Source organism: Gorilla gorilla, chromosome 12, assembly GCF_029281585.2.
Source record: "Gorilla gorilla gorilla isolate KB3781 chromosome 12, NHGRI_mGorGor1-v2.1_pri, whole genome shotgun sequence".
Taxonomy (NCBI): Eukaryota; Metazoa; Chordata; class Mammalia; order Primates; family Hominidae; genus Gorilla; species Gorilla gorilla.
In genome coordinates, this window is record NC_073236.2 from 21,748,830 (window position 1) to 21,760,158 (window position 11,329).

The following is an 11,329-nucleotide window of genomic DNA, read 5'->3' on the forward strand; positions in this document are numbered from 1 at the left end:
TTTCATCTTGATAACTTGTAATAGTTTACAGCCACAGTGGCAGCTTTTATATGTGTACATGCATTTAAATACAGTTTCATAAATAGCCATGTGACAAAATATCTGCCTCTAGGCAAAAAAAAAAAAATATTTGCCACTAAATGAACATCTTTAAGTAATATTGAAAATAGATGTGAAGTAATTTTTTATCTAAAGTGACTGTAGCCTATATTAAGACATACTCACTGTAACAATTCAAGTTTTAAAATCTTTGTTTTATAACTCAAAAATGTGTCTTTTCCAAAAAACACATCTTTACATTTATTGCTATTGTACATTCATTTGGCAGGAAACAGGGATGTTTGATGTCTTGCAATGATAAAACAATCATATTCAATAGAAAATTATCTCACATTCTGCATGACTTTTGAACATTCTATAAGATAATTACATAAGTGAAAAACCAATTTGTAGATATTTGAGTGAGTACAACCATTTAATAAATGTGAATAAAGCATTTCAGAACATTTTAATGTACACTGCATTTTCTGATAGTAAGATTTTAGGTTAAAATAAGATTATACTTTAAAAAGCTTACCATTTTGAAAAAAAAATCATATCACTGTTGGCAATGCCTTTTTCATATTTGAGATGCTAGTCCAACATATTGCATATCCATTTGTTTTTGTTTGATTTTATTGTTATTACATTCATGGTAATACTAAAATACACACACACACAATTACTTAGGTTTTTTTTTTCAATAAAAAGCCCAAAGAAAAATGCTGACAACGTTGAGTTGAAATTTTGAAATTGGGTTTTATAATTCTGCCCACATAGCAAAAGCTGAAATAGTCTATGAAGATGTAGTTTTTGAAAGAATGAAGCAAGTAGTAAAACCAACAAAACCAAGTGAAAATTATACAAGGAAACACAATAATAAGTTAACAAAGAAATACACTTTTTCTTCATGTTGACAAGACATGATTTATTCCTTTCTAATATTTTCCCATCTCTTATAAATATATAAGCTTGCTTGTTAATACTTTGTCTAACCCTAATTTTTATTCTGTTACCAATGTCATTAATACTTTATTTTTCTTTATTTCTCTTGTAAAGTGACTTCTGAACTTCCTAGTTTGTTTAAACTATCGCAAGGTCACAAAACCAAACACTGCATATTCTCACTCATAGGTGGGAATTAAACAATGAGAATACTTGGACACAGGCAGGGGAACATCACACACTGGGGCCTGTCATGGGGTGGGGGGCTGGGGGAGGGAGAGCATTAGGAAAAATACCTAATGTAAATGACAAGTTAATGGGTGCAGCAAACCAACACAGCACATGTACACATATGTAACAAACCTGCACATTGTGCACATGTACCCTAGAACTTAAAGTATAATAAAAATAAATAAATACATAAATAAAATAAAATGAATAAAAAATAAATACAAACATATTAATCATAAGTAAATGAAACATCTGATAATCTCATTATGTCTGGTAGTAATGTCACCTCTGAGTATTTAAATATCCATCTACATATTTCTTTGCTAAATTTCCTTTTATTTCTCCTTTATATTAAACTTTTTTTTAGACAGCACAACTCCAAAGCATCTTTTATTAATATAGAAAGGTCATATTTAGCAAAAGACACAAGGCAGGGAAGTGTCAGGCCTGAGGCCTGAGCTGTGCTGAGGGAGAAGGAGGCTCCGGACAAGTGCTGGGAAGGGCTGAGTGGTGGGGGCCACAGAAAGTTCCAGTGGGCAACACTGTCGGCAGGTCATGGGTGGGACTCACGGGGACCTCGCTGCTAACTCTTGTTGCGTTGGCGGGGTGGGATGGGGTGGGGGGTCCTCAGTGCTGCCACCTGGAGTGAGAACCGCCTCTTGGTTCCTGGAGGGCACCCATCAAGGGACACAGGACAGGAAGCCCAGGATGGTTAGTGCAACTAGGGATGAAGGCCAGGGAGAAGCAGGTGCTCTGAAGTCCAGACACAGAGGCCTAGGAGCTTCCTGTTAAGTGTGGGCGTTCCGCTCTGTCTCTACCAGGCACTCTGACTAGGGATGGATGATACCTCTCTTCAGGCACTTCGCGGCGCTCTTGCTGCCAGCATAGGTGGGCCGGATCCCTTTGCCCATCTCCCCAGTGACCAACAGCAGTTCCGTGTAGGTGCTCTGGGAGCCCTGGGCACCAGGTGGTTTCATGGCCTGCACACAACCGACGGTAGGCGGTCCAAAGTCTTTAAACAGCGGTCTGCAAGGGGCAGTGGCTCCCGGCCCTGAGCCCGACGGCGACAGGACGCTTCCTGTAGGGACCGGAGTGCCTGGCCCAGGGGTGCTGGAGCCAGGGGTGCTGCTGGGGGCAGGGGTGGTAGGTTTGTAGGACATCCCCAACTCCTGGGCGCTGGGGAAGCCAGCAGGCTGCTCTTCGGGGGTTGGCTGCGGGACCGCTCCGCAGCGATCTGATTGGCAAGCGGGCTGCACGCCCCCTGGTAAATCTATATTAAACTTTTTAACTGCAATTTGTATTAATCTAAATACAGTTCAAATATTCTCCATGAAAATTTCACATTTGAGTTGAGACATCCTAAAATGTAAAATACACAATGGATTTCAAAGATTTCATATGAAAAAAGAATGCAAACTATCTCTAATAATTTTTATATTGATTACATATTGACCCAATATTTTGGATATATATTGGGTTAAATAAAATATACAATTTAAAAAAATTATGCTACATTTTTGTTAAAAAATTTAAATAAACTATATATGAAATTATTTCTTGGGATAGAAAAGGGGACGTGATTAAATATTTACTTAAACTTTTTTCAAAAACATATCTTTAAAACACATTTTCAAACACAACAAAAGTATTTTAACTTTGAATAGGTAAAATAAACTTATTCCTGCTGAAATTCAATCATGGCATGATTTCCTTTGTATGCATTTGAGGACTCTGTTTATAACCCAGATAAAAACATAAAACTTTTGAAACTCTTCTAAGAATGTCTAACACAAATTACCTGTATAGATATCACAGCACAGACGATGCTGAGGCCGGACTGACTGAAGAAGAACAGGCTGAAGATGCTGTACTCACACAGCAGCTGGCCCCCAGGTTACCTGCCCTTCATGTACATGGCGATGGTCACCTGGCTCACCAGCAAAGTGAACAACAGTTCGGTGGCGGCCAGCCACATAACTGTGTAGAAGGTGGTCTCCTTCTGCTCCTTGCGTGACTTGCACAGCACCACGATGGCCACCAGGTTGCCCACCACCCCGAAAATGGACGGTCCCAGGCTGTCCAGCAGATTGGGCTCCAGGCCGAGGACACATTGGCCTGGGAAGGGGTTAACATGACAGTGGCTGGTGGTACGCAGCCCTGGAGTGCGAAGCTGAGTCTGGAGATGGCAGAAGAGAGACAAAGCCACCATGAGTGAAATGACCACCTGCAGGGCGTTAGACCTGCGCCCAGGAAATGGGATGCTAACATGACAAGGGAGGAACTCAATCCCACTCTCTGGATTGCAACCACTTACCAACGGCAGCCACCCAAATCTCCAGGCTCCCTCTGCTCCTGCCAGCAGCACACCCTTTCTGATCTTAATATTTATAAACTGAGCCTCCCATTCCTCTTCCTCCCCCCAGCCTATCTCACTCCACTGACAAGACCCATCTCCAGGGAAAGGTAGCTCCCTAGTATTATTCCCGACAGATTCTGAGTTAATAAAATGCACATTGAAACCCTGGAAGACAATTTGGAAAGCGCTCTCTTTCCTCCTTGGCTCCCCTGGCAGCGCCCCATCTCCGCGCCCTTTGACCGATGGCCCACATCCCATGTCACGTGTAGCCTCCCCAGTGGTGGGGCCTAAGACAATGAAACCTAAGACTAATTGGTGTACCTGAGGAAGAAGTGAATTCTAAAAGCTAGGAAAACATATTTGGGGGAATAATCAAGGAAAACTTCCGTGGCCTTGTGAGAGACCTAGACATCCAAATAAAAGAAGCACAAATAACACCTGGGAAATTCAACACAAAAAGATCTTAGCCTAGGCACACTGTCATTGGGTTATCCAAAGTTAAGACAAAAGAAAGAATCTTAAGAGCTGTGAGACAGAAGCACTAGGTAACCTATAAAGGAAAACCTATCAAACTAACAGCAGATTTTGCAGCAGAAACCTTAAAAGCTAGATGGGATTGGGGCCCTTTCTTCAGCCTCCTCAAACAAAACAATTATCAGCCAAGAATTCTGTATCCAGCAAAACTAAACATCATATATGAAAGAAAGATACAGTCATTTTCAGACAAACAAATGCTGACAGAATTTGCCATTACCAAACCAGCACTGTAAGAACTGCTAAAAGGAGCTCTAAATCATGAAACAAACCCTGGAAGCACATCAAAACAGAACTTCATTAAAGCATAAATCACACAAGACCTATAAAACAAAAATACAAGTTAAAAAGCAAAAACAAAAAACAAAAACAAAGTACAGAGGCAACAGAGAGCATGATGAAAGCAATGGTACCTCACTTTTTAATACTAATGTTGGTTGTAAATGGCTTCAATGCTCCACTTACAAGATACAGAACCACAGAATGGATAAGAACTCACCAACTAACTATCTGCTGCCTTCAGGAGACTCACCTAACACATAACAACCTACATAAACTTAAGGAAAGTGGTAGAAAAAGGCATTTCATGCAAATGGACACCAAAAGCGAGCAGCGGTAGCTATTCTCATATGAGACAAAACAAACTTTAAAGCAACAGTAGCTAAAAGAGACAAAGACAGACAGTATCTAATGGTAAAGGTCTCATTCAACAGAAAAACATGACAATCCTAAACATACATGAACCTAACACTGGAGCTCCCAAATTTATAAAACAATTACTAGTAAACATAAGAAATAAGATAGACAGCAACACAATAATAGTGGGGGACTTCATTACTCCACTGACAGCACTAGACAGGTCATCAAGACAGAAAGTCAACAAAGAAACACTGGATTTAAACTATACTTTGGAACAAAAGGACTTAACAGATATATACAGAACATTTCATCCAACACCTACAGAATACACATTCTATTCAACAGCAGATGGAATTTTCTCCAAGATAGACCATATGATAGGCCATAAAACGAGTCTCAATAAATTTAAGAAAATTGAAATTGTATCACGCACTCTCTCAGATCACAATGGAATAAAACTGAAAATCAACTCCAAAAAGAATCTTCAAAACCATGCAAATACATGGAAATTAAATAACCTGCTCCTGAATGAGCACTGGGTGAAAAACAAAATCAAGATGGAAATGGAAAATATTTCTTCGAACTGGATGACACAACCTATCAAGACCTCTGGGATACAGCAAAGGCAGTGCTAAGAGGAAAGTTTGTAGCCCTAAACACCTATGTCAAAAAGTATGAAAGAGCACAAACAGACAATCTAAGTTCACATCTCAGGGAACTGGAGAAGCAGGAACAAGCCAAACCCAATCCCACCAAACAAAGGAAATAACCAACATCAGAGCAGAACTAAATGAAATTGACACAGCAACAACAACAACGACAAATACAAAACATGAATAAAACAAAAAATTGGTTATTTGAAAAGATAAACAAAATCGATAGACCATTATAAGATTAACCAAGAAAAAAAGAGAGGAAATCCAAATAACCTCACTAAGAAATGAAACAGGGGATATTACAACTGACACCACTGAAATATTAAAGATTATTCAAGGGTACTATGAACACCTTTTGGCACATAAACTAGAAAACCCAGAAGAGTTGCATAAATTCCTGGAAAAATACAACCCTCCTAGCTTAAATCAGGAAGAAGTAGATACCCCAAGCAGACCAATAAAACAAGCAGCAAGATTGAAATGGTAATTTTAAAATTACCAACAAAAAAAGCCGAGGACCAGACAGATTCACAGCAGAATTCTACCAGACATTCAAAGAATATTTTCTTTCATTCAAAGAAGAAATGATACCAATCCTTTCACACTATTCCACAACACAGAGAAAGAAGAAACACTCCCTGATTCATTCTATGAAGCCAGCATCACCCTAATACCAAAACCATGAAAGGACATAACCAAAAAAGAAAACTACAGACCAATATCCATGATGAACACAGATGCCAAAATCCTTAACAAAATACTATCTAACTGAATCCAACAACATATCAAAAAGATAATCCACCATGATCAAGTGAGTTTCATACCAGTGACACAGGAATGGTTTAACATATGCAAGTCAATAAATGTGATACACCAAATAAACAGAATTAAAAAAATAACACATGATTTTATCAACAGATGCAGAAAAAGCATTCGACAAAATCTAGCATTGCTTTATGATTAGAGCTCTCAGCAAAATAGGCATACAAGGGACATACCTTAATGTAATAAAAGCCATCTATGACAGACCCACAGCCAACATAATACTGAATGGGGAAAAGGTGAAAGCATTCCCTTTGAGAATTGGAACAAGACGAAGAGCCTACTCTCACCACTCCTCTTCAACATAGTACTGGAAGTCCTAGCCAGAGCAATCAGACAAAAGAAGGAAATAGAGGAAATCCAAATCGGTAAAGAGGAAGTCAAACTGTTACTGGTTGCTGACGATATCATCTTTCACCTTGAAAACCCTACGGACTCCTCTAGAAAGCTCCTAGAACTGATAAAAGAATTCAGCAAAGTTTCCAGATACGAGATTAATGTACACAAATCAGTAGCTCTTCTATACATCAACAGCTACCAAGCTGAGAATCACATCAAGAACTCAACCCCTTTTACAATAGCTGCAACAAACAAACAAAAACAAACAAACAAAACTTAGGAATATACCTAGCAAAGTAATCAAACGACCTCTACAATGAAAATTACAAAACACTGCTGAAAGAAATCATAGATGGAGCCAAGCACGTTGGCGCATGCCTATAATCCCAGCTACTCGGGAAACTGAGGCAGGAGAATCGCTTGAACCCGGGAGGCAGAAGTTGTAGTGAGCCGAGATCACACCACTGCACTCCCACCTCAGCGACAAGAGCGAAACTACCTCTGAAAAAAAAAAAAAAAAACAAGAAAGAAAAGAAATCATAGATGACACAAACAAATGGAAACACATCCCCATGCTCACGGATGGGTAGAACCAATATTGTGAAAATTACCATTCTGTTAAAGGCAATCTACGAATTCAATGCAATCCCCATCTGAATACCACCATTATCCCTCACAGAATTACAAAAACAATTCTAAAATTAATATGGAACCAAAAGGGTGTCATGTAGCCAAACCAAGGCTAAGCAAAAAGAACAAACCTGGAGGCATCACACTACTTGATTTCAAACTGTACAATAAGGCCATAGTTACCAAAACAGCAAGGTACTGGTTTAAAAATAGGCACATAGACCAATGGAACAGAAGAGAGAACCCAGAAATTAACCCAAATACTTACAACCAACTGATCTTTGACAAAGCAAACAAAAACATAAAGTGGGGAAAGGACACCCTTTTCAACACATGACGTTGGGATAATTGGCGAGCCACATGTAGGGGAATAAAACTGGATTCTCATCTCTCACCTTATACAAAAATCTACTCAAGATGGATTAAGAACTTAAACCTAATTCCTGAACTGTAAAAATTCAAGAAGATAACACTGGATAAACCCTTCTAGACATTGGCATAGGCAAGGATTTCATGACCAAGAACCCAAATGCAAATGCAATAAAAACAAAGATAAATAGCTGGGACTTAATTAAACTAAAGAGCTTTTGCATGGCAAAGGGAACAGTCAGCAGAGTAAATAGACAAATCGCAGAGTGGGACCCCTGACCCCTGACCCTGACCCCTAACCCCTGACCCAAACCCTAACCACTATCCCTAACCCTAACCCCTAACCCCAACCCTCACCCTAACCCAACCCTAACCCCTAATCCCTAACCCCTAACATCTCTTAAACCCTAACTCTAAACGTTGACTCCTAACCCCTAACTCTGACCCCAATCCCTACCTCCAACCCCTAACCCTAAACTTAACCCCTAACCCTAACACCAACCTTAACCCTAGGTTCATTACTATGTTTGTATTGACTATGTCAATGTTGATTATTATGATCGCTGTCTTTGGACTGCACGGCAGCGAGGGGATTGCGGATCTTATATTAATATTTTTGTATTGAGGCAGTGCATTAGCATTACAGGTGCTTGTTACATGAGCAAGGGGGGTGTCATATTTTGGGTGTCATGTCTGCATTAGGAATGCCGCATTTGTCTTCCGAGGCTCCGGTGTGGATCTCGCACTGCGGCCGCCTCACCTTGGCTGGGGAGAACCTCGGTGGGCAGAATTCAGAGGGGCTTTTGGTTTCCCGTTTTCCACACTGAACCCTTCTAACTGGTCTCCAACCCTGATTATTCAGGGCTGCAAACAGGAAGGATTTTATTCACCGTTGATGCGGCCCCGAGTTGTCCCAAAGCGAGGCAGTGCCCCCAAGGTCTGTGCTGAGGAGAACGCTGCTCTGCCTTCGCGGTGTCCCCCAGGTGTGTGCCGAGCAGAACGCAGCTCTGCCCTCGCGGTGCCCCCGGCCCGCCCGCCCGAGTCTGTGCTGAGGAGAACACTGCTCCGCCTTCGCTGTATCTCCGAAGTCTGTGCAGAGGAGAACTCAGCTCCGCCCTTGCGATGCTCTTCCGGTCTGTGCTGAGGAGAAGGCAGCTCCGCCCTCGCAAAGGCAGAGCGCCCTTTGCAAAGGCAGAGAGGCGCAGAGCGCCGGCGCAGGCGTGGAGGGGGCGCAGGGAGGGGGCGCAGGGCGCCGGCGCAGGTGCGGAGAGGTGCAGAGCGGGGCAGGTGGCACCAACAGCGCGTCCCTCAGGCCTCGAGCGCACGCATTCCAGCGGCCACCCAGACCATGCTCCGCCGACTGGGCGCCCAAGCTGCAGTCGCCCTCTGTGTGCAGGCAGCAGCTGCCTGGCAACCCCCGAGCCCGCTCGCGCTGCCAGCATCGCAGAACCAGGGCCAGGTGTCCCAGTGGCTGCGGCCAAGCCAGGCATTCTGACCGGCGGCGGCTGCACAGGAGCGAGAACTTAGAACCCGCCGCTCAACCCCACACGGGGTGACTGCTGAGGACCCATACCAACAGCCCGATCTCCCTCAGGTGGAGGACTGGGCGGGAGGCACAGCCTGGGGGCCCTCAGGCTGGGCGCGCTGGCAATCCCGAGGCCGACCAGGCCATGCACCTCCAGCCCGCCTGGGCACCCAAGCTGCAGCCGCCTTCTTTGTGCAGGCAGCAACCTCCAGGCAACTCCCGAGTCCGCCCTCACTTCCCACATCTCGGAACGAGGGCCAGATGTCCTGTGGCTGCGGCCAAGCCAGACGGTCTGCCCTACAGCAGCTGCACGGGGGCGGGAACCGGCCCTCAGCCCTATCCCCCGTGGCTGCAGAGGGCCCTTGGCTAGAGGTGTCGAGCTCTGGCAGAGGAGGAGCCGGGCGGGGGCAGGGTCTGGCGGGCTCTCAGGCCAGGGGCACTCGCGATCCAGAGGCCGCCCAGGCCATGCTCCACCACCTGGGCGCCCAGCTACAGGCGCCAGGCAACTCCCAAGCTGGCTGGCGCGCCCAGCCTCGCAGACCCGGGCCTGGATGTCGCCGTGGCTGCGGCCAAGCCAGGCGGTCTGCCCGGCGGCGGCTGCACCGGGGCAGGAACCGACCGTCAGCCCCATCCCCGGTGGCTGCAGACGGCCCCTGGAGCGGCCCCGACCTCTCTTCCGAGGAGAAGAGGGGCGGGAGTCATGGCCAGGCAGGCCCTCAGGTGGGAAGGGATGCGCGCCTGCGATTCCGGGACGTACCGCGCCAGCCCAGGAGAACCCGGAAGCCAGCAGCTCCTGTTTCTCTGTGTGATTCTGTGAGGAACCACCAAATTGTTTGCCACGGCAAGTGCATCATTTTCTATTCCTAGCAGCCAGTTCATGAGGGCTCCAATTTCTCCACCTCCTTAGCAACATTGATTTTCTGTGTCGTTGTTATGAAAGCCTTACTAGTGGATGCAAAGTGGCATCTCATTTGGGTTTTGTCTTGCATTTTATTAATGAATAACGGTGTTTAGCATCTTTTCTTGTCCGTCTTAGACATTTGTGTATCTTCTTCGGAGAAATGTCTATTCAAGTCCTTTGCCTATTTTTTAATTGGGATGTTAGAAATTCTGATGTTGAGTTGTGGGATATTAAGCTTTTATCAGATACACACTTTGATTTTATCAGATACATATTTTCTCACATACTATGGGTTGTCTTTTAACTCCCTTGATAGTATCCTTTGATGCATAAAGGTTTTTTATTTTGATTAAATCTAATTTACGTGTATTTTCTTTTGTTATCTGTGCTTTTCTGTCATATTTCAAAATACACTTAAAACTCAAAGGTCATAAAGGTTTACCTTGTGTTTTCTTCTAAGAGTTACATACTTTAGTCCTTACATTTAAGTCTTTTATTAATTTAGAATTAATTTTTGTGTATACAGCAAGGTAGGGGTCTAACTTCTCTCTTGTGCACTGACATCCAGCTGTTGAAGAGACTGTTCTTTCCTCCCTTGACTAGACTTGGACAGCTTATTGAACAGTCATTGACCATATATGTGAGCACTAATTTGTAGGATCTCAAATCTGTTCTATTTTATTGGTCTAAAAGTTTATTAGTCTTATGCCAGTACCACACTCTCTTGATTACTGTAGATTTGTAGTAGGCTGTGAAACTGAAAAATGTGAGTTTTCTAATATTCTTTTTCAAGACTGTTTTGTCTGTCAGATCCTTTGAATTTTTGTATGAATTGTAGAATGAGTTTCTTTCTTTCTACAGAAATGCCTTTGGGATTTTGATGATATTGCATTGAATCTGTAGATTACTTTAGATGGTATTGTCATCTTAACAATATTGTCTTACAACCCGTGAACACAGAATGTCTTTCCAGTTATTTCCACTCTCTTTCGTTTTTTTCAGCAAAGTTTTGTGTATACCACCATGGTTAGATTTATGCCTGAATAACTTATTCTTTGATGCTATTATAAATGGAATTTTTAAAATGTTTTCATAGTTCTTTACAACTACATAGAAATATAGCTCATTTGCCTATGTTTGTTTTGCATCCTGCCTCTTTTATTAGTTATAATCGGTTTTGTGTTTTATTTGGAGCTTTATACACATAAGATCATGTGTAGATATAATTTTACTTCTGTTTTTTATTTCTAATTTAGATGCCTTTTATTTCCTTGTCTTGCCTAATTGCTCTGGCTAAAATTGCCAGTGCTACGTTGAATACAAGTGGCAAATGCACCATGCTT

General features: G+C 42.8%; 2 protein-coding genes and 1 pseudogene across 2 annotated transcripts; 1 reads left to right on the top strand and 2 right to left on the bottom strand.

Moving 5' to 3' along the window:
• Positions 1-987: 987 nt before the first annotated feature.
• LOC115932907 (uncharacterized) lies at positions 988-9,845 on the bottom strand. The gene is made up of 3 exons (XM_055360438.2): positions 8,451-9,845; positions 3,014-3,391; positions 988-2,574 (listed from the first exon to the last, which is right to left on the bottom strand). The coding sequence occupies exons 1-2, from the start codon at positions 9,048-9,050 to the stop codon at positions 3,110-3,112; spliced, it is 882 nt and encodes a 293-aa protein (XP_055216413.2). The 5' UTR covers positions 9,051-9,845; the 3' UTR covers positions 988-2,574; positions 3,014-3,109.
• On the bottom strand, positions 2,046-2,375 carry LOC129526375 (cyclin-dependent kinase 2-associated protein 2-like). Its single transcript, XM_055360439.2, has one exon. It carries the CDS (start codon positions 2,373-2,375, stop codon positions 2,046-2,048), a length of 330 nt encoding a protein of 109 aa, XP_055216414.2.
• Positions 9,231-10,032, top strand: LOC134756751 (uncharacterized; annotated as a pseudogene).
• Positions 10,033-11,329: the final 1,297 nt, after the last annotated feature.